The 24,714-nt window shown below is 36.7% G+C and overlaps 1 protein-coding gene across 1 annotated transcript in view; it reads right to left on the bottom strand.

Moving 5' to 3' along the window:
* The window catches only part of CAPZA1 (capping actin protein of muscle Z-line subunit alpha 1), a 47,117-nt gene that overhangs the window by 5,110 nt on the left and 17,293 nt on the right, over nt 1–24,714 (bottom strand). Inside the window, exons 2-7 of the mRNA XM_039254919.1 lie at nt 18,156–18,219; nt 15,766–15,817; nt 12,367–12,430; nt 7,405–7,611; nt 5,108–5,187; nt 4,418–4,496 (exon numbers count right to left, since the gene is read on the bottom strand). Of these exons, the coding sequence (XP_039110850.1) occupies nt 4,418–4,496; nt 5,108–5,187; nt 7,405–7,611; nt 12,367–12,430; nt 15,766–15,817; nt 18,156–18,219 (546 nt within the window). The remainder of the gene's footprint in view (nt 1–4,417; nt 4,497–5,107; nt 5,188–7,404; nt 7,612–12,366; nt 12,431–15,765; nt 15,818–18,155; nt 18,220–24,714) is intronic.

Below are 24,714 nucleotides of genomic sequence, written 5' to 3'. Positions count from 1 at the left end.
CAGTCACCTTAGCAGGGCTACAAACTGGTCATATAAAATAGGATGAGGGTATCCTTCTGTTAAGTGGATTTGAATGAGGTTTTGAAAACAGGAGGTGTCATCTAAATGGACAAGTAGAGAAGGGCATCTAGCAAGGGGATGAGAAAAGTGTAAGAGAATGCTTTAGGGAAGAACAAAGAACTCACTGCAGAGGAGTTCAGTGTGGAGGGGAGTGTAGCAAGAGACAGCGCTATGAAGCAAGCTGGAGGCAGTCTGTGAGGCAAACTGCCTTATACACCATGTTAGGAATCCAGACTTTAAAGGTGATCAGGACTCAGGATCTTTAGAAAGATTACATTTGTGCTTAGAGATAAAGCAGAAATAAAGAAGAAAGGAACTATATACCTTGCACTACTATGACTATTATTTATGGAGTCCTTACTATTATGTTAACACTATGCAAAATATTTTAGTTATTACTTATATGATCTCACTCAATCTTTACAAAAACTCTGAAATAGGGGCCACTGTTATTCCTATTTTACAGATGAGAAAACTGAGGCTTGAGGCAGTTTAATAATTTACCCATGTTCACATATCTAGTAGGAACAGGAGCTAGAATATGAATTAGGTTGAATTCCAGAACTCAAACCATATCTAACATGCATAATATCTCCCACTGTTAAGTTTCGTCAAAAAGTTAGAAATTCTCTGAACCAGGTAGAAGTAAAGTGTCTCATTAGGGACTTAACTCTTCTAAGATATCATTAGAGGGGGATTAAAATAGCCAAACCTTCATGAGGCAGAAACCATGATCCTATTAGCAATAAAAGGACTTCCCTGGGCAACTTGAATGCACTACAGAACCTCGTTTAAGGGAACAAAAATGGCTGGCTCTGTCCAGACGGGCAAGAGAAACCACACATTTTCCATATCCCCTCCAAACCCTTCAACTTCATCTTTTGGCTTTCTAAAGGAGGTTGAGGAGAAAAAGACACTGTAAGAATACACTGGAAAAGCAGGGAGTTGATAAATGCCTGTAATACCCATATGCAAGAATCAGAACAGCAAAGATCTGAGGAAAAAAGACCTGGCTAATAATGACATACAAAGGTTACAGTTCCAATAGACAGTTTCCAATAGGGAAACTGAAGAGATTCCATTCTAGAAAGGCTCCATTTCTGCTGTTTCTCTAAGTTCCACTCACTCATGTTCTGTATTTTGCATCTGAGGAAACCAAAGAAGCTATGTTCCCGCTCCAAGGGAGGGCAAGACAGTTAATCATTCTCTAAGTTTCATCCTAGGCCCCCAAACACCTGCTAACTTCTAAGAAGAACCAGATCCCAATCATGTTCCAGGATATTACCTATGAACAAACTCTGGTCAACGCTGGCGTCCATACACTCTTACCTTCAGTGATTTATGGACTAACACCTATTATTCACCCGGCACTCACCTTTCATTGGACCCTACCCTGGATTCCTGAAGGAACATGTACCCTGGATCCCTTTCCAGTATAAATTCCTAACTTGCTTTTTCTTTTTTGAGTCTCCCAGACATACCATCTGTTGTACTCTATCACTTATGCCATTCAATGAACTCTGCTCTCACTTTCTCCTGGCTCAAGTTGGATTTCTAGCCTATGTGAAGCTAAGAACTCTTGGTCCTGTGGGGCGCCCTCTAAGTCTTTAGATCTGGCCTGCCCACATTACATGGACAAGGATGTTCAAAATACAGGTGGGTCACACCCAAACCCTAGTTTTGTTTGATCACTTTTTAACGAAGAAGCTGCAAGTCCAGAGGCTGAAAAGAACACTAGGAAGAACAGTGAATATGAACAGGATGAGGGATATTTAGAAACAAAAGCTCTATGGGGAGGCACCTGGGTGGCTCAGTCAGTTAAGTGTCTGACTTTGGCTCAGGTCATGATCTCGTGGTTTGTGTGCTTGAGCTTTGTGTTGGGCTCTGTGCTGACAGCTCAGAGCCGGAGCCTGTTTCAGATTCTGTGTGTCCCTCTCTCTCTGCCCCTCTGCTACTTGTGCTCTTTCTCTCAGAAATAAGTAAACATTAAAAAAAATTTTTTTTTAAACAAAACAAAGCTCTGTCCAGAAAAGAAACAAGGACTTATATATTTGAGACTGGCATCTCAGAACCCATTTGAAGGAAGGAATTATGCAGGGCACACCATTTTTGTCCAAGAATAAAAGCTATGCAATTGGTTTGAGTTTCTATCACATTCAAATTTTTTTATGTTTATTTATTTTGAAAGAGTGTGTGAGCAGAGGAGGGGCAGAGAGGGAGAGAGGGAGAGAGAGAGAATCTTAAGCAGGCTCCGTGCTGCCTACACAGAGCCCAACTTGGGGCTCAAAATCACAAACTGTCAAATTGTGACCTGAAAGGAGATCAAAAGTTGGATGCTTAACCTATTGAGCCACCCAGGCACCCCCTATCATGTTTCTTAAGAAATGGGACATGAATAGTCTTGCTGTTTATAAAAACTCAACTGAAAATTCTAAAACTGTTGATTTCATTAACACACAAATGATAACATTTTTATTTATTTTTTTAATGTTTTATTTCTGAGAGAGAGAGGGAGAGAGAGAGACAGCGTGAGGAGGGGAGGGTCAGAGAGAGAAGGAGACAAAGAATCTGAAGCAGGCTCCAGGCTCTGAGCTAGATGTCAGCACAGAGCCCGATGTGGGGCTCAAACCCACAAATCGTGAGATCATGACCTGAGCCGAAGTCAGACGCTTAACCAACTAAGCCACCCAGGCGCCCCACAAGTGATAACCTTAAACTCTGTTTTTTCCTTATTAAAAAATTCTTTAAAAAATATTTTATTTTTAAGTAATTTCTATACCCAATGCAGGGCTTGAATTACAACTTGAATCGAGTTGCATGCTCCACTGACTGGGCCAGCCAGACGCCCCAAACTCTGTTTTAAAACAAAACTCTTTTTGTGGGGTTGGTGGTGAGAAGGCAGGGAAGGGAACAAGCCATTTTACTGAGGTGCTTGGGGGAGGAGTCAAAGGGGTGGGAGGAAAATGAGATCGGACATCCTTGCCTTGGCCAGGATCTCCCCAGTTTCAAAGTTGCCAAAAGCAACAAAACCTTTCTAGGTCTCATCCGCTAATAAAAATTTCAACATGACCATCATCAACATAAATCCTCAGAAACTGGTGACTTCCCAGAACTACCCTTTTGCCTACAGAATAACCAAAGGTCTAAATATCTTAGTGACTTTTCCAAGTAGTTCTCACTCTGATTTTTAAAAGAGCTGTAAAAGAAGCAAGTCATTCTCCAAGGTGTGATCAGACAATCTGGTTAAAAGGTATACAGGAGGTCTGGGCACTGGCCCGTTTTAAGGCTTATCAGAAACTATCACCCTTTATGATATGTACTCTTAATTTATAGGTTTGCATTGGCAAAGCTGAAACACAAGCAATTATTTCCTTCTGGAAGAAAAATCAAGTTACCTACATAAATTTATAGTAAGCTGCCAGGTTAATGCTGATGCCATAGTTACAGGAGAACTAACGCATTACTCCTATATATATGATTGAACAGAAATAGGGCATATATGTTGTCTTGGATTGAGCTCCCCCAGAAGCAGACCTCACGATTAAGATTTGAGAGGAGGTGGCTTACTTAGGAGGTAAGACTTAACACAATACAATACAAGTATGATTAGGTACTGATCTCAGTTATCAGTAACTGTTTAATCCCGAGAGTTAGCTGGGCTTAAGAATTAAATCACTCTAAATATGAAAGTCACACCTTTGTTAGGATATCAGGAGACTTTGATCCAGACAGGCATTCATAAGCTTATTCCTTATTCACCTATCTGTTCTGACACCAGCATTAGAAATCTATTCTGGTTACTTATATTCCATACATGAGGACAATGGCCATTCTCTGTAGTTCCTCTGTGTTATTTACTTGATAATACAACCTTCCGTCATTACTATAAAAAACAAAACAAAACAAAAACCCCAAAACAATCCCACTCATGTAGCTGTCTTCAAAGCTAAGAATTAAGTTTTATGTGTATATGTATGTACAAACTCACATGGGCTACCATACACAAGAGACTCTTAGTAAGTTACAGCAGCTGCTATTTAGTCACTTTTTGATAATCATTTATTTTCTTCTTTCCTAGAACTACTATTTGATAATTCCTGGAAAAATCTTGTTACCTTTGGAAGAGAAAAATAATAAGCAAGCAGTACATGCCACATGACTATCCTTTATCAACCCAGAATAGCTCTGTTTAACCATTTCCCCACGAAGGAGGCTTTTTTATTTACTATCATCAACCTCTCTTCTGCATCTACATATAGTTGTTCCTTATTTCTAATACCAGAACAAATACCAACTTGCATGTTTGTTTTCAAGAGGTGACATTTTAACATGGCCTATTAGCATGTGGGGCTCTCACCTGAATCTTAAGTACTCCAACCACCTGGGCTGTAGGTGGTGTGATGGTGAACTTCCACTCTGATCTCCAACGACCATTCCTATTAAAACACACACAAAACTGCAGAATTAGCAATAAGCACAACAAAGAGGTGATCTGCTGCTGACAGAATTTGGGAAAGAGGGGGAAAAAAACCCAAATCATTTCCAGTTTGACAAATCCAAGGCTCTGTCTACTCAAATACAAGTTTGTATCCAACTGTCTAAACATAAGTCTTTTAAAAAGATACTGTGACTTTCATTTTTCAATCTTGGAATAGAAAACCATGCTTATACTATTCATGGTAGGCTCTTCCACAGACGGATGCGCTGCTGAGTTCTGCAGTTAACACAAGTATTATTAGCTAAACCCAAGTAAAACTCAGATTTTCCACTAGGCATTTTCTCCCCTGCACCCTCTCAACCCCGCTCCCGGTCATTTTCTTAATCAATCACTTATTCTCACTCAACAGAAGAGCATTTTTTAAAAAGACAGATTATAAAATCTTAGAATTGAGTCTAAATCCCTCGTTTTGCAGATGGGGAACTGAAGCCTCTCAGACAAATAACTTATTCCAAACTAGTTAGATTAAAAACCAAGTTTCAACTATTGGTTTGTTTTCTTCCCAACAGAAGTTAAGACACAAATAGAAGAGAACATCTACTTTCTTACCAGAAGTTTTTAGGCTGAAACTGGTGGCTTTCAATACATGCAATAATGGTCTGTTGCCCATCTATAGTTTTAGCATAAACCTATCGTTAAACAACAACAACAAAAAAGTTAGCTTCTGAAAACACATTTAACTTAAACGACAAACACTGTACAAAAAGAGCGTGCTAAATCCTCAGGGGAGACAAAGAATCAGGTAACTTTCAAGACTTCGTGGGATACAAACACAGAGCAGAACATGTTTAGTTCCACAGAAGACAGTGGTACAATGACTGCAGAAGGCAGTACTGCCGATTTGAGGTAAAAGGGAGGTGACAGTTGGGCTGGGCTTTACAGGACAGGCAGAGACTGAGAAGAAATATGAGTAAACTCTTCAGACAGGAAACTGGGGGCTTGTTCAGTGAATGGCAGTTACTACTTTAGGTTCGACAGTGCGTGTGAGGTAGACTAACGGGTGATAATACAGGAGAGGAGATCTATGTCCCATAGTAATAGATAGAAGGTAAGAAGTACGGACATTATTCTACAGGCAATGGACAAGACACCAAAACAACATAACCAGGAACTATTGTTTTGGGAAAATAATTAATATTGGTATACAGGCTAAAGTGGGGGAAGAGCTGAAGTCAGGAGGCCAGAGCATTAATCTAGGCAACAAGTCAGGGCAATATCATGGGTATCAGGCTTCAGAAGCATAATCAAGTCTAACAATATACTGCAAATGAAGGGCAAAAAAGGGGAAAGAGCCAAAGTGCTTGTATGCTGGGATGACCAGAAAGATGGTAGAGTCATTAACAAATTGGGAAAGGAGGAAGTAAAGAAGAGGGAGGAGGAGCAAAGTAGAAGGAGAAGAAGAAAAGTGACTTACAGAAATTATGACTGAGGAAAAGTTTTTTCTCCTTAAGAAGAGGAGAACAAAAGTATTTCTAGGTAAAGATATATATCAGATAGAATAGTATAAGATTAAGAATAAGGATCCCCCTTCCTAAGATTCAAGTACAGTGGAAAAGAGGAAGACTGCGGAGTGTGGAAAGCAGAGAAAAAGATTTCACAGTCTTACTAATATGTGGGGGATCAGACAGATGCCTAAGGACAATGGGAATGAATTGGAACATACTATATAGAGAACATTATGGGGAATATTGAGATGAAATCAAGAATTACCAAGCAGGACAGCTCTGAGGATATAAGACACTTGGGTACAACAAACACTGTCAAAACAATTCCATGGCTTTCTGTAGCTCATTTGTTAGCAGAGACAGTGAGAAAAGGGCACAATAAGGTTACTTGGTGTGGAAGCTCTCCAAAATAAGAATGGGCAGTGTCAAATTTTAAATAGGTAACAAATGAGAAGTTGAGAGCATACTTAGGATTGCAAAGTCCATTTCTAAGAGTGTGCCATGTCTCCCTTTGCAATACCAAATGTACTTATCCACCATAATGGGTTTTCTCCGTTATTTAAAAAACAAAAAACATGTAATAATAACGATATTCAACATTTATGCAGACATTTTCCAGTCATTTTATATGTGTAATTACTTCATTCAATCCTCACAACAATCCTATGAAGTAAAAACTATTATTTCCATTTTATAGGTGACTAGAATCGAGGCAGAGATGTTAACGAATTTGTCCAAAGTTGCAGAACTAATTAAGTGGCAAGTTTAGGATCAAACCAGTTAGTATGGCTTTAAAATAAGGGCTCTTAACCAATATTCTATTATCGCAATTTAACTCATCATCATTAAATACTGAAAATATTCTAATAGATGTCTTTCTTAATCATAGTCACAATCTTACAAAGAAAAAATCATGATAGGGCCAAATTTATCATTTTTTAACATTAGTAAAAAAAAAGTCAATTATTCTTGATTAAAAAAAATTCAAATAGTTTTGACTATGTAGTGGAAGTATCTAAACTATGGAAATAGGTTTCTGTAAAAAGGCCTATACTAAAAGGTCATAAATGTGGCAATAGCTGTCTTGACAATCTGAATTTATTTACTTAGTCTAAACTAAAGATGTTAAAAAAACATTTTTTGACATAAGGCAATTTCTGATAAACAGATAAGACAAAGGTGAAACAGGATACACTGAGATTTAAAATTTTTATGCACTGGGATTTTAAAAAAGAATTTTCCATATAAAATTGTCCATTTATACCCCTTTCAAAAATGCAGAGGAAAATAAAATGCAGAAAAGCCTCAAAGAAGTGATGTTTGGCTAGCCACAGCACCCAAAGGATAAAGTAAACGTAAGAAGTAAAACATCTCTAATAATGAAGCAGGCAGATACTTAACAGTACAGAAGCCGTTGGAATAATGATCTTTCACATAGGCCCTTAGAGCACTGTCACAGGATTCTCTCCAAGACTTCAGCCCTCCATCTACGTCCTCTGGCTGGGGGTCACTTGCTTCTTTCCGTAAATGATCAAATTTAAAGGAAATTTTGTTTCTTGGATCTAAAAATCTGCTATTACCCAGGTCACCGTGTTCTGTAATTAAGACCTTCCAAAGAATAATTACAAATATGAGTAATGTAAAAAAAAGACAGTTCTTGTCATTTAACAAAACACAAAAATTCAGAAGAAGACAGTTAACTTTTCACTTATGCAGATTTCTCTTTCATATTGATTTTTCAATCAAGTCACATTTTTAAAAAATTTAATTTTTTAAGTAAACTCTATCCCCAATGTGGGGCTTGAATTCATGACCTCCCGATCAAGAGTAGCATGCTCTACTGACTGAGGCAGCCAGGTACCCCTTAAGTCACATCACATTTTTACTCTTATAAAAATATTATGTTTAGGGTTAAATAAGCTCTAAAACCACATTTCTCGATCCTATCCTTCATTTCCTGGTTTCTGTCTAATGTATTGCCAAGGTATATACTTTATACATAACTGCAAAAATAACTTATCTGTACATTTTTATATTCTTTTTTCACATATTTCATAAACCTTTTCTAGTCATTATACGTAGCATTTAAAATGGGTAATATTTGTAAAATAGAAACCCTGAAAAGATGTATCATGGATTGGTAAATTTTTTCTGTAAAGGGACAGATAGTAAATATTTTCAGTTTTTCTGGACATAGAATCAGTTGTGACTACTCAACTCTGATGTTAGCAGAAAAACAGCCATAGAAAGACAAAAAACAAACAAGCAGGGCTGTGTTCAATAAAACTTTATTTACAAAAATAAATGGTATCTGTCACACATAGCTTGCTGACCCTTGCTCTAAATTAATAAAAATCAGTTGCCTTATGAGGAAGGGGACATTTGCTAAGAATTTGGTGCATTGGAGATAAGGGTGAGAAAGAGATCTCACTTTATATATATACTTTTTCCATTTTTGAACCACATGAATGTCTTACTTATTCTATTTGCTTGTTTGTTAAGTAGGCTTCATGCCCAGCACAGACTCAAAGGACTCACAACCCTGAGATCAAGACCTGAGTTGAGACCAAGAGTCTCACACTCAACTCACTAAGGTACCCAGGCACTCCCCACCCTTTTATTTTACACAAAAACTAGCATACTATACTGTGTTTCACTTTTTCTTTAGTTTTTAAAACTTAATATATCTAGAAGATCTTTTCATAGGCGTACTCAGGGAACTTCCTGGTGTTTTTGCTTACAGTTGTATATTACTCCATTGTATGGTTGTATAAAAATTTATACAACCAGTCCTCTTATTAATGGACAGTTGGACTGTTTCCAATCTTTTGCTATTAGGAACAATACTGCAATAGATGTCTTTGTATATTCATCATGTACAAATTGTATACATGTCATGTACTCATGTGAGATAAAGTCTCTGAAGGGGGACAACTGGATTAAAGGGTAAATGTATTCATAATTTTGATAGAAATTGACAAACTGCCCTATATCACAGATACGGTGTGGTACCAAGTTACAAACACATTATCAGTAGAAATTTTAACTGGCATTTCTTTTTACCTTTTAAAAAGAGTCATTTACTGTATTCCCCTTCTGTGAAGTCTATTCCTACCTTTTGCCCATTTTTCTAATTGAACTCTTGTTATTATTTATGCAGATAAAACTCTGCATGTGTCAAGTTTCACACATTTTCCCCTAATTTGCTATTTGTCTTTTGATGTATTTACCATTATTAATAATTACATATAATTTCACATTACTGACATACCATAATATATTAATCATTTCTGAATTGAAGCAGGTTTAAGCTACTTACAATTTCCACTATCGAAAGCCACTATAAATTCTACCATTAAAAAAGTCTTCTGGTTAAAAAGAATTCTTTGGAAAGAATTCCTAGTTTTGAGATTCACGTCCTTATCACCAGACTACCCTTTAAATGGCTCTTTATAGGGGCGCCTGGGTGGCTTAGTCGGTTAAGCGTCCGACTTTCCGACTTTCGCTTAGGTCATGATCTCGCGGTTTGTGGGTTCGAGCCCCGCGTCGGGCTCTGTGCTGACTGCCAGCTCGGAGCCTGGAGCCTGTTTCAGTCTGTGACTCCCTCTCTCTCTGACCCTCCCCTGCTCACGCTGTCTCTCTCTNTTTCAGTCTGTGACTCCCTCTCTCTCTGACCCTCCCCTGCTCACGCTGTCTCTCTCTCCTAGAAATAAAACAAAAAAAAAAAAAGAAAAAAACAAAAAAAAAAAAAAAAGAAAAAAAAAAGAAATGGCTCTTTATAATGACGGTAGGAATAATGAATATGAGTATTTCCTTAGTCTTACCCTCATAAAGTTTCTCATCACAATTCTGCAACTTTAGTAACTAAAAAGTAAATATATTCACATTAAAATTTTAATCTGCACTACCTTAGTTACTATTTCTGGGCGATGTAACACTTTTCCAAGTTTGCTCTGTATTTCCCAGTTAGGTGCAAGTGGTTCATTTCTGTTGCTCACTTATTCACTGAATACTTGGTATCATCTTTAGGTATTTGAATAACCTCTTTACTATGCTTGAGGCACATATTTTCTTCTTTTTAAACCTATTATGCAAAGGTAACTTTCTTTTACAAAATTTTCTAATGTTTCATCATTACTTAAGTTATGATTCTCTTTCCATTTCCTACTAAATTTTTATATGTTAAAAAATATTTAACCTTTAAACTCCACATGGAATTAATCTAAGTGTATAGTCAGCACTGGAAATCAAAATTAGAGTAATCTCATAAATTTTATCAATTGTTTCCTTTTCCCTTCTGTTTCATGATACTTAGTTTAAGGGCTTTCTGATCCTTGCCTTGTGTCTTTGTTTGCTAGCATTAGTCTTTCATTGTTGTTCTTGCTCAGAATAATCCTGTGTGGTCTATTTTTCATAGGAATTGTATGAAATCTATTTGAAAAACAAAGTTTCCATTTATATTTCTTATTCAGATAAGCTTTCCATATTATTATACACACACACACACACACACACACATTTAATGTTTACCTATTTTTGAGAGAGACAGAGAGTGAGCGGGGGAGAGGCAGAGAGAGAGAGGGAGACACAGAATCCACAACAGGCTCTCTGCTGTCAGCAGATCCTCTGGCCTCTTCCGATCCTCTGCCCCTACCCCACCCCCCGCCCTTTAGGCACTCAATCTCTCTCTCAAAAACAAATAAACATCCTAAAAAATGCTTATGTCCCCCCACCACTTAACATTCCATAAAATGGGATGTGTCTTATACTTGATGGCACTTAGGACTTTGTCATAGTTTAACTGGCAGTATTTTCCTTAGCGGTACATAAGTACCACTTTAGTAGTACATAAAATGGTGCATCTTTCAGAGAATTTAAAATGCATTGATTCTAATACAGCTAATTTAAATATCTATTTAAAAAATAAACTGGTGGGGCGCCTGGGTGGCTTAGTCGGTTAAGCGTCCGACTTTCGCTTAGGTCATGTTCTTGCTGTTCTTGGGTTCGAGCCCTGTGTCGGGCTCTGTGCTGACTGCCAGCTCGGAGCCTGGAGCCTGTTTCGGAGTCTGTATCTCCCTCTCTCTCTGACCCTCCCCTGCTCACGCTGTCTCTCTCTCTCTCTCCTAGAAATAAATAAAACATAAAAAAAAAATAAATAAATAAACTGGCACAATTCTGTATATGTTCTTTTATGTTTTAGCTTAATATATCACAAACATCTTTCTGGATCAATACTTTAGCATATGTGTCACCAAAGGGAGTACATTCCCAGATCAATTTTTATATCACTTTTCAATGACTACGTAGCATTTTTTCTACAGATAATTAATTTAATGTTGGTTGGGCATTTAGATAGTTCCTAACTTTTCACGATTATACACCTTCCTTCAAATAATCTTTTTAATACATTTATATACTTGTTTTCCTAGGATAAATCTTGCAGATTTGTGGGTTCAAAGAAGATTCAGACATTTTTAAAAGTTTATTTATTTATTTTGAGACAGAGAGAGTGCAGACATGCAAGTGGGGGAGGGACAGAGAGAGAAGAAGAAAGAGAGAGAATCCTAAGTAGGGTCCATACCACATGGGGCTTGATCTCACAACCATGAGATCATGACCTGAGCCAAAATCAACAGTCAGATACTCAACAAACGGAACCACCCAGATGCTCCTAAGACTCTGTTTAACAAGGATTTGGTATTTAGTGACATACTGCCTTTGAAGGGCATATTAATGAATTTGCAAAGTCCTGCCATACAATGTTTATAACTATGACAATAATGGAAATATTTGCTTTGTTCCTCTATTTGAATAGGAATGCCTGTTTTTCTATATAATATAAAATATGTCTCCTGTTATTCTTACCAAGGGAATTACATACAGCTCTAAAAATCTGTATAAAACTCAATTCTTTTATTTTCACTATTCTTGCTAGGGGCAGCTCTTTTTTCCTGTCAAAGAAACTCCTGGTATTATCAGAGAGGGGAAGAATTTCCTAACATGTAAAACATTTACAAAAGCTATAAGAACTATGACATGAATTTATTCAGCATCTTATCTTCAAGACATCTGCTTTGATTTATAGGATTTCTACTACCACCCAGGCACAGCCTACTAAAAAGAACAGTCATGGGACACCTGGGTGGCTCAGTCGGTTAAGCGTCTGACTTCAGCTCAGGTCATGATCTCGTGGTACAGGAGTTCAAGCCCTGTGTTGGGCTCTGTGCTAAAAGATCAGGACCTGGAGCCTGCTTCGGATTCTGTGACACCGTCTCCCCCTCCCCCACTCATGCGCGTGCGCGCTCTCTCTCTCAAAAATAAATAAATGTTAAAAAATAAATAAATAAAATGAACAGTTATTACCTGATCTTCATATCCTTCTATCTTCACAGGCGTGAACTGATCCATGTTATACTGCGCAAATGCACTGTTTTTTAAAAAGTGAAAAAACAAAAGGGGGTGGGTGGGGAGGGAGAGAATTATACATAAAGAAACACAAAAGGTAATTCACATAATAATGAAAGAGAATGTGATAACACTCCCCAGTGCTCTTTCCTTTTTCTCTCCAGGCAACTAGTGTTATCCTAATGCCTTCCCATTTTCTGAAGAAACTCTTAACTGAGATCTCAGATGTGCCCTAAACTCTGAAACTACCTTTTCATCTCCACTCCTAAGCTCCACCAGAACTTTCCTTAGACAGTTCCCAAGTTTTAAGTAATCTGATTTTTGTGAATTACCAACAGTTTTCATCATTTAGACAGAGACTTTCAGGATTAAAAAAGAAACAAAACTCTTCAATTGATGCACTATTTTAGCAATGCTGCCTTCTTTATTCTGGACTCTCTGAGGCAGGGGAGGTAAGAGAGATCATAATTAAATGTACCGGAAGGCATCTAACACGGGCAGGGGGTGAGCCAAGAGCTGAGCATGAGTCAGGTCTCAGAGGAGAGCTTAAGACAGAAGAGATTATTTTAAAAAGGGATATGAATAATCAAAGTACATGCCTAATATTACTGTTTACTTGTCTAGTGCTAGATGTGTAAAACTGCAATTTCAATGGCTCCTTAGTACATCTTACAAAGTAAGCAAAAAGGTAAAGGGAAAGAATGACTGAGGTAAACTAAAGTCCAAGAAATTCATAACAAAGTATCAGTCTTTTTACAGATTGGCCAAGGGAAGCAGAAAAGTTAAACACCTCTTCAGCCCAAGTTTAACCTGCTAAAACACCTGCTAGACACTATTTTTAAGCAAAGTATCAAACTTTTCCTCAAAAGAAACCAAAGAAACAGATATTTAAAGCTAATCTTCAATCTTTTCAAGTTATTGTTGTGTTTTTAAAATAAATCATTTCCTTATAACACCACATTTCCATTAGTAAAATGAGTCCTAAACACTGTGGTTCTTGATAGGAAGATAAATGTTCATGGAAAGTGGATTAAATACTACATATTTATATATATATATAAAAAATTATATTTTTATAATTATAAAATATACAAATAAAATATAATTATAATATATACATATTTTTAAGAAAAGCTTAAGGAGCAGGGAGTAGATAAGTATTCCATTCTAAGATATGTTCTAAGATTATAGATTATAAATATAAACACCAAAGATAGTTAACATTTAATCCCATCTCAAGAAAATTGTATCTTCATTCTACCAATAGTGCAGACCAAAAACCTGAGATCCTCCTTGATTCTTCTTTCTCCCACATTTCACATCCAATCCATCAGTAAGTCATATGGGGTCTACGTTGAATACACATTCAGAATCTGACTCCTTCCCACCATGCTTACTACTAGCCATTCTAGTCCAAACCACCGCCATTTATCTCTGAACTACTGCAGTAAGGCTCCTAACTACTCATCTTATTTCAGTATTTGCGCCCCCTGCATAACAGCCAATAATTATTCTAAAATATAATCTTATCAAGTCATCCTCTGCTCAAAATACTAATAATTTCCTCCTCTCTTTCAGAATAAAATCCTCTCTTTAACATGGCCTACAACACCCTACTTAGTCCGGAAGTGCTGAGAATTACCAGAGAATGGTTATTATATAGTGGTCAAGAAGCATACATGAAAATCCAAGAAAGAGGATTAAATTCTCGGTTGTTCAGGTCTCCTTCATTTTATAGAAGGCAATAATGATGATTACTGAAACATTTACTGAGCCCTTACTATGAGATCTGCGGCCAAGGGATTGAAGCATCTTATTACAGGAAGAAAAACAAATTTTTCATCCCTATGGAAAAGCAAATATTTGGGCATAAGACAGTTCTCCTTTAGGAAAAATGTTCTCTGAAAACCTACAGTCTATAAAAACCAAAATATTTATAAAAATAAAGCTTTATTGTCAGTGCAATTAAAGCATCTGAACTATTAAGTACCAAATTCTACTGTTACTCCTAATTAAAAATGTGACAATAGGCTTAGGCAGCAATCACACTCCTTCGCACTCACCATCTCCTCTTTCGTACCTTATCAAATGAAGTACAGACTAGATTTATCTTGGGTAGCTCTCAAGGATAAAAACTAAAACCAGTATACGTCAGGCAAGTTGAAGAACCTGCCTTGTTAGATGGTGAATTCCTTATTCTTAGAAGCATTCAGATTGGATAATCATCTGTTGACAAAATGTAGATGTAGTTCTTTCAATGACAAGGCAGAGGACAGACAGGGGTTGAATTAGCAAATCATGAATGCCTTTTTCTACAGCATTTTATGTACCTAAGAGAATAGCATTAGAATGTATCTTCAGTGTGTGCTTAAATCAATGTGTAATGAGAGTATCATTCATGATGACAATTATAGTGATGCTGTACAAAGGTTAGGGTTTGCAGAATCTGGTCCCAAAAAGAATTCCAAAAAAGCAGCAAGGACAGGGGAGAAGATGATTGCTTCTCAGGCAGCAACTCTTAGAAGTTTTCTATAGCTAAAATCTAAACCAATTGTGTATCATACCAAATGCCTTTATGACAATTATTTGTTGCTCTGTATCAAAATCCTTGTCCTAATCGTCTCTATTCCACCTTTTCCCAGTCATTATCCTTTTCTGGTTTCCTCTTTACAACGAACTCTGGGCCAGTTAGACAGACAGTGATTGAAATAGAATTCTGTATGTAAAGGAGAATAGTGATAAAGCCAGGTAACAGAGGGCCTTGAAAGCTACACAGAGTTTAGATTTGGAGTTTAGATTTGAAGAAAACAAGCACACATCACTCTCATGTTTTTGAGGACAAGGATAAAATGAAAATGGTATTTTAGAAAGATTAATTAGACTGATGGTGATAAGGAATCCATCACTGGGTTGAATAGCCATGCTATTATTCCATGGTTAATTCTATTAGGGCACTTTTATGAGTATGTACTGTTCTGTGCCAATTTAAGATACACTCTTCAAGAGAAGCCTAATCTTTCTGTAGCTCACAATTAAAGACGAATTCCACATGAACTAAAAGGACTATAGAAGAAACCCTGACCACTCTTATTAAGCTGGGAAAATCTGGGAAAAAAATAAAAACAAAAATTAAGGTCATATATAATAAGCTTTAAGGGAATAAACAATATTGAGGGGAACATGTTTTCTCCAAGAAAAATAAAACACAACTAAAACTACTAAAACCAACTGCTTTATATTGAAGTATTTTAAATTTAGTTTTCAGGGTACAAATTTACCATCAACATAATCTATCTGATATTAAAATAATATAGAAATGGAAAAAAAATATTTAAGGGGATTTTGAAAGATACTTACTGTGCTGCCCCTTCCCTGAGGAGATTGTCATTATTAAGTAGTAGCCGGACATCTGAGGAAGAAAAAAATTTTTAAAGAAATTAAAATTCGTGCGTCTGGGTGGCTCAGTCATTTAAGCATCTGACTCTTGATTTTGGCTCGGGTCATGATCTCACAGTTTGTGGGGTCAAGTTCTGCATCAGACTTTGTGCTGACAGAATGCAGAGCAAGCTTGGGATTCTCTCTCCCTCTCTACCCTCCACTGCTCGTGTGCAAACTCTTCCTTCTCTCTCAAAATAGATAAATAAATGTTAAAAAAAAAATACCCACACTTTTAAGAGATGTTAAAATTCAAATGTTCAGTAAAGGATAAACTCCAGAAATGTTAAAAAAATAAGGCTTTGCAAAATTAATCTTCAGATATCCTGTATGCAAATGAACAGATGCTAACATTCATAGATTCGCATGTAATTATTTACGGTACAATAATTAATAACTTCTCAAGGAATCTCATAGCAAATAAAAAACATGGTTTAAAGAAAGTTACAATTAGGACTATTAATTTTGTATCTAAAGAATCCTTTGAAATGAGATTAAGAACTGGAGGCTTTTCTGTAACAGCAGACCAAGAAAGCTGGGCAAAATTCAGTCAGTGGCAGTGAAACTGCCGAACGTATTTTTCTAAGGAGAATCTAATGTGGGGCCTACCTACATGCTTTTAAAAAGCTGTATGTCAAGAGTCTATTCACTCTTATTTTTTAAAATTATTATTATTTAATGTTTGTTTATTTATTTAGAGAGACAGAGAGAGTGCGTGCGGGAGAGCAGGAGGGCAGGGCCAGAGAGGGAGACAGAATCCCAAGCAGGTTCTGCACTGTCAGCACATAGTTCAATGGGGGGGCTCTAGCCCACGAACCATGAGCTCATGACCTGAGCTGAAATCAAGAGTTGGACCCTTAACCTACTGAGGAACCCAGGCGCCCCTAGTCACTCTTCTTTTAGAAGAGGAGGGTCCTAAGAAACTACTAAGCATTAATTTCAAGAGGGAATACTAATTTAATAATGAGCCAAAGGCCATTGACTCTTGGAGCTTCTGAAAGAGGTTGGCAGAGGCCAATGTGTAGCATGCCAATAAAAACCAGTCCTCACACCACAAGTGGCTTGCCAATTCTTAATCTAATTCCTTCATATCAATTATTCTCATGATATTCCTATAAAGTCCATTCAGTTGTCAGAAATAAAACAGGGACTTCTCACTACAAAGGCCATTAGTTTGGTAAGACAAGAATTTATCTGAGCGAAATCAGCTCAATGAAGTTCAGGTAGAAGGAAAATTTCCTAAAAGCTCAGTTTTTAAAAATTTACATTTGGTCAAAATGGAAAAAGACTAGGGAAAATATGGCTATATTTGTTTATTTGTTTCTCTTGCTGTTAGTACTCAAAATCAACAAACAAGTCTATAAGGATGAATGTTCTGATTTATTTCTATTGTATTATTTATTCCTTAGAGTAAATGATTATATGTTCTCCTGGTTACTCTTTCTCAACATCATTAATTTTTTGTTTGTTTTATCATTGGAGATTATTGATTGTTCTATGGTGTGTGGGGCTCTGGGCCAACTACATATGACTATCACATAGTTCCTCTCAAGTGTGTAGCCTTCTAATGTAAAACTAGAATTTCAAAATAAATGCTTGCTAAAATGAACCAAGATACACAAAGGACTTTAAGATGAATTTAACAACTTAAAATGGGATTATAATGATTGATTTTATCATAAAGTTCAAGATGCCTCATCTACATTCTTCACTCTATATGTTAAGCAAGTGAATAGAATGGAAGTTTATAAATGTATTGGAATAGCGGTTCTCAAACTGGCTGTGACCCAGAATCACCTGGGAGAACTTGGTAAAATTGATTACCCAATTCCATCACAGATCTAATGAATAAGAAATCTTAAGAGGATGGTTAAGATTGGAATCTGTATATGTAATAAGCTTCCCAGATGCAGTCAGTTCAGCCCCAATGGCTCTAGAAAGTGTCCTGTATATACTATGAGCATGTCTTGAGTGAAAACATGGAAGAAGCTGAAGGTATGATTTATAGTGATACAAAATTATGAAAAAATTTAATCTTGTTTCCATATTCATATTACACTACTTTAAATCTTTTCTCACACAAGATAGGTATCCTAATTTATGGGTTAAGTGTATGCTTCTCAGATCTGGGTTTGAATCCTTACTCTGACACTTCCTAGCTAGGTGACATTGGATAAATTATTTTAACCTCTTTGAGTCTTGATTTCCTTAGCTATAGCGATAATGTGCTGTAAGGAATAGAAGAGACAGCAAGCACTCAATAAATACTTATACATAATTATGGAGGGCTTAAAATACTGATGCTTACTTACCATTGAACACTTCATTAAATTCCCCTGGTGGTGCATGAGTGATGAATTTAGCAGCTATGCGTACCTAAAGAGAAAGAAAGAAAATAAGAGAAGAGTAATACATAAAAGCAGAAGCAATTAACAGAGTACAAATTTTTCATCACATTCCTTGAAATAAAACTTCCTGTTTAAACCTTTACTATTTAGGAGCCTTCAGAATTTTTTCATAAACTATCCCAAAGCTTTTATCATCAATATAGGTTTGTCCTGATTTTGAGATATACATGTGGCTTCAAGTTTTAATTTTTCTTTAAAAAGTTGAGTAATCAGTTTTTGGTCAAAATATACTATAGTCACAAGGAGAGAAAGTTATGATCCTAATCACTTATGAACATTTAAGCAAAACTAAATAAAATAGTAAACTGGTAGGATACCAATTTGTGTTTATTCCAATGCAAAGGTGGTTCAGCATTAATAAATCAGTGTAATTTACAAATTAAAGGAGCAAGCCTTTGTGATTCTCTTAACTTCTGCTAGAGAAAAAAAGATAAAATTCAACACTCAAATATCACAAAACAACAAAACTACTAATTTTTGGTAGGAATAAACTTCTTTAACTTGATCAAGGACTATCTACCAAAATTCTACAGCATACAAATAATGATGAAACACTGCAAGCAGTGTCCCTAATTTTAAAAACAAGACAAAGATGACACCTATGACCTAAACTACTAAACACTGTACTCAAGGTTCTAAAGAATGCTACAGACAGTATTTCTTCTGTTGTTCCTCCTAACTCCCTCTCCTGCCCCCTACTACTGCCATTCTACTTTTCTGGATCTCCTTTTATAGACAGACATAGATGTTGTAGATCTAACCTGAATATGTCTTTTTCTACAGTATTTTTTATCTTCTTTTTGTCATTTTATAGTTTATTTGAGGAGAAGCCCTCAGGGCTCCATTTTTCAATTCACTAAAATACTCTCCAGTTATGTCTATTTTGCTATTCACATAGTTATTTTAAAACTTTCTGTTTTTAATTTCCAAGTCTCTTATTTGTGTGTGTGGAATAATCTCTTGAGTCTCCTTGAGGGTATTAACTATACTTACTTTAAAGTATTGCTCTATCACCGTTTCCTAAGAATTTAGATCTACTTGTTTGTTAAGTTTGGTGCTTTTCCTTCGTAGTACCAGTTTTCCACAAATATTTGGTGTTCTTCCTTGAATTTAATTTAGCTTGCCTGTTCTATTTACCAGCAGTTTGTCTCTAGTGATAGTAGGAGATGGGAAGAGGAGACTTGGTGCTGCAACGTGGGTATGAGCAGATTAATTTCTGAGTAAGACTCATAAGGGTCAGAGGCTACCAGGGGCACTGCCCTGTCTGTTCTTAGTGCTCATTTTCAATGCTATATTCTGAAGACCAATGAACTTCTGTCTGCAGTTCAGCCCCAATGGAAGAGAAAAGAGGAGCCAATGGTACAGTTAGCTTACAAAACAATGCTGCAACTAACCTCCAATATTGTTCTGGGTCCTTTCCTTCTTGCTCCTTAAGTCGAGCTCCTCTAAGTAGTTCCTACTTCCACAACAGTTATCTTTAATGTGTTTTGGGTTATGATTTCTTCTGATCTTACTTTTTTCCTCTTGTGTATTTACTATTCTGCTATCAAAAGAATTGCTACAAAACTTTGGTCCAAAAATGGCAATCTCACTTAAAAAAAAAAGTTATTTATTTTGAGAGAGAGAGAAGGGGGGGAGGGGCAGGGAGAGAGAAAATCTCAAGCAGGCTCTGTGCTGTCAGGCAGAGCCTGACATGGGGCTTGATCCCATGAATCATGCATTCATGCCCTGAGCCGAAACCACAGAGTCAAGACACTCAACCACCTGAGCCACCCAGGTGCCCGTTACTAACTCATTTCTCTTCAGTTTTCCCTACTCTTTTCATTCTAGTAAGAAGGTTTAGCATAAAAGATGAGATGAAACCATGTGTTCAGTATGCCATATAATTTAATCTCTTTGCTCTCATCAAGTAAGATGTGAAATACAAAGAATGTAAAAATCTATGCAAAGGAAAAAATAACTTTGAGTATCATCTGGCAACATATGCATATAATTATGATGTTAGCCATGATAACTAATCATAATAGGATTATGGATAATAGGACTGACCTCAGATAGTCTCACACTACAATTCTTTTTTTGTAAAGTTTATTTATTTTGAGAGAGAGTGTGAGCAGGGGAGGTGCAGAGAGAGAGGGAGACAGAATCTGGAGCAGGCTCCAGGCTCTGAGCTGTCAGCACAGAGCATGATGTTGGGCTAGAACTCACAAACCATGAGATCATGACCTGAGCCCAAGTTGGACGCTTAACCGACTGAGCCACCCAGGTGCCCCAAAGCTAATCCATTCTTAAGCAGAAAAAAGACTTTCAAGCGTCTTTTGAAAATACAACTGGGCACTGAGAAGAGAATCAGAAAGACAAAAAATACTTTACAACCTTACGTTTCTACAGAAGATCTTATATAACTTCACTCTTATTCTAAAAAGAACAAAAGAAAAGCTGCTCCGTGGATAAACTTTATGTCTTCAGTCAAGAAGGCCTATTGATTGAGAGAGCAAGGTAGACCGGAAAACCTGGATTCTTTTTTTTAATTTTTTTTTTTTTAATTTATTTTTGAGAGAGAGATAGAGACAGCATGAGCAGGGGAGGGTCAGAGAGAGAGGGAGACACAGAATCTGAAGACAGCCTCCAGGCTCTGAGCTAGCTGTCAGCACAGAGCTCGATGTGGGGCTCGAACCCAAGAACTGTGAGATCATGACCTGAGCTGAAGTTGGACACTTAACTGACTGAGCCACCCAGGTACCCCCAGAAACCCGGATTTTAATTACTGGCTCTGTTGGTCCATAAACTAACTAGATTTGTAATTCTACGTTAACCTTTTTTGGTCTTGAGTTTCCTCATTATAATCCACCTCCTATAAGGGACAAGAAGATCTACAAAATTTCTTTGAGCTGTAAAACTCATTCTGATTTTTTAAGACTTAGAAAACAAAACCTGTATGTGGATTACTTGAAAGCAGAGATGAGGAATCCATACCACAAACACCTTAGAATATTCTTATGTATATAGGGGTGACTGGGTGGCTCAGTCGGTTAAGCATCTGACTTCGGCTCAGGTCATGATCTCATGGTTTGTGGGTTCGAGCCCTGCATCAGGTTCTGTGCTGGCAGCTCAAAGCCTGGAGCCCGTTTCAGATTCTGTGTCTCCCTCTTTCTCTGCCTCTCCCCTGCTCATGCTCTGTCTCCCTTTGTCTCAAAAATAAATAAACATTTAAAAAAAAATGTTTTTTAAAAAAAAAAAAGAATATTCTTATGTATATAAAGTTTGAGAACCTTGTCATGACAAGGTAATTACAGGTAATATATTATTTTTCTGGAACGAAAGCTGCTAGAGACTAAGAGGAATACCCTATAAAACTCTTATATTAACAAGCAACAACAATAAAAAGAAAATAATTAGGAAGTAAGAAGTGCTGCTCTACTCATGAAAATTACACTACACAGGACTTAACAGTTCCCATATGGATTTCCAACTGGGCATACTTGCCTTGGCATGTGCAGTTAATCATATTTTTTCCTAGTCAACTGTTGCTGTCAATCATTTACTTAAGAAATTAGTAAACCTACTTTGATTGTAAACCTACTTCTTAGTCTATCTGTGGCAAATCTGCTGAGGGGCTATGATCTATCCCACTTGTCAAGATGCGTTTCCATAATCCTTACATAATTGTGAAAGTCCCCTCAGTCAAACAAGTTTAAGTGTGTGTAGTTCAAAAATATATTCCTATACAACCCAAAAAAGCATATTCCCTAAAACGAATAAAGCTACAGACGTATTTTACATACTACACATATAACATAATGTTTGAATATGCAATAGTAAAAGTTACCAAACTGAAAATTCAAGATACTAGTATTCCTGAAGTTATCCCTAAAGTTTTAAAAGTTAAAAAATCTGATGGATTTGGCATAATTAAAACAGGCATTTGGATTATCAATGAACTGACCATGCATATTAAAAAAGTAATAGTTCATTCATTCAGCATACATTTACTGAGCACCTATGAAAATAAATTAAAAGTAAATAAAGATTAAAGACTGAGTGAGACTTTGTCATCGTCTTCAAGGACGTGACACACAGATAGTAACATAGCAAGCAGGTATTAAAGGCAACAGTGAGGCACAAGGAAGATGCAATCAACTTTATACAAGTATGTAAAGAAGGGTGATGTGTTTAGATACAGTGATGTTTGAGCTGGACTGAAGAATGAGTAAATACTCAGGATGGCATCCGGTCAGAGGAAACAGTATGTACAAACTAAGACAACATAACACATTGAATGTAGATATTTAAAAGATTTCCAAAATGTAAAACAGTGCTACTTTTCCCACTAATTCTTTCTCTGTTTTGGAAAATAAAGTTTTCTTTCTTTCTTTCTTCTTCTTCTTCTTTTTTTTTCCTCTAAACAAAACATCAGGGCACCTGGGTGACTCAGTCGGTTAAGGGTCTGAGGAATCTTGATTGTGGCTCAGGTCATGATCTCAGAGTTCATGAGACTGAGACCTGCAGTGGAGGGCAGCCCGGAGCCTGCTTGGGATTCTCTCTCTTCCTTTCTCTCTGCCCCTCCCCCAGCTCACTCATGCCCTCTATCTCAAAATAAATAAACTATAAAACAACAAAAACAAAATTCCAATTATTATGTTAACATATAAATGTTTTTAAATATGTTTTTAAATGAATACTTCAAAAACTCTAAATTTTAATATCTAGTACAATAGATATAAACTACATAAATAAAAAGTTGTCTTCTAAGAGTGTAAAGGGGTTCTGAAAGCAAAAAAGTCCGAGAAGTGCTCTGGTGCTACAGGTTGATGTTTATCATATGCTGTGGAGCGCAAAAGTTCACACAATGATGTATTCCTGTTTTATTAAAAGCAAATACACTTACATATATGTATAGCTACTAATTTTAATTAGCCAATTCTTTTGGTGGTGGTTATTACAAAAGTTGTTTTTCTTTCCTTCTTTGGCTTCTATGGTCAAAAAGTTGTATAAGGAATATAAATTACTTGTAATGTTAAAGAAAATTATTTTTTCCTGGGAGTTAGTACCTCTTAATCCCCTTTATCTATTTTACCCATTACTTCATTACTTATATATTAAAGATAATTTTTAAATTTTTAAAAATCAAAGAGTATCATGTCAATATCTCCCATCCACTAAATTAATTTTGTTAAAGATGAAAGAGGACATTAACAAGATAAAGGCTATGGAGTGACATCAAAACTGAAAGCAATGGATCAAGGAAACTACAGGTCAAGGAAGCTAAAGGACAGTGTAAAGGGAAGTTGGTAAAAGACAACAAGGAAGGCTTTTTAAAGTTAATTTTTATTTTTATTTATATTGAGAGATATAGAGATCAAGTGAGGGTGGGGCAGAGAGAGACACAGAACACCAAGAAGGCTCTGTGCTGTCAGTACAGAGCCCGATGTGGGGCTCTAACTCATAAACTGTGAGATCATGACCTGAGCTGAAATCAAGAGTTGGACGCTTAACCAACTGAGCCACCCAGGCACCCCAAGGAAGCTTTTTAAAAAAATGTTTTATTTATTTCTGAGAGAGAGAGAGACAGCATGAGCAGGGGAGGGTCAGAGAGAGAGGGAGACACAGAATCCGAAGCAGGCTCCAGGCTCTGAGCTAGCTGTAAGCACAGAGCCCGACGCGGGGCTCGAACCCACGAACCGTGAGATCATGACCTGAGCCAAAGTCGGACGCCCAACCGACTGAGCCACCCAGGCACCCCACCCCAAGGAAGCTTTTTAAAGTTACACTTTGTGCATGCTTCTTGACCAGGAGGGTAGCTTTATTTACCTCCTAGCTGCAGAGTGACTATGCTAGAATGTACAAGATAGTTAACTGGTTAAATGAAGGGATTATATTGGATGAAAAAAAAAACTAACTAACTAAAAGATTGCTTCCACTTTCTAAAGGGAAAAAAATACAAAGTGCACCTAAGTCAGAGAGGGAGGGATATCAAGTAAGTAATATTTGAATTCAGGTTTAAGTGCAGAAGAATTCTAATTAAAGTGCTGGAAAAACACACACATAATCCCTGTAAATTTAAGAATATCAAGAACAGGAGAAATGTCCAATTAAAGAAATGAAAACATCTCCCATTTTTAAAATGAAAGCTGTAAGAGGTGAAAACATATATATGCAACAACACGTGTGAAATACCATTCGATGCCAAAGGTAGATCCCAAAACATGGTCATATTCAACAATCTCCATGTTATTTTCTGAGAGGTACTAAAAAAGGTGGACCACTTAGTATTAAATATTTGGCAATCTTTGACAACAGACTTTGAAGTGGTAAGTTAATTTGTCATTATAACAATACCGTAAAAATTCCTTGAGGTAGTAGTTGAAATCTTAATGCTATGTTTATATATTCTCTATAAAAATCTAACGTCTGCTCCATGGACTTCAAGGCTCTTCAAAATTTGGTTCCCTCACCCCCACCT

The sequence above is a fragment of the Hyaena hyaena genome, unplaced genomic scaffold (genome assembly GCF_003009895.1).
Source record: "Hyaena hyaena isolate Hyena2069 unplaced genomic scaffold, ASM300989v1 scaffold_505, whole genome shotgun sequence".
NCBI lineage: Eukaryota > Metazoa > Chordata > Mammalia > Carnivora > Hyaenidae > Hyaena > Hyaena hyaena.
This window is presented reverse-complemented; position numbering and strand designations above follow the sequence as displayed.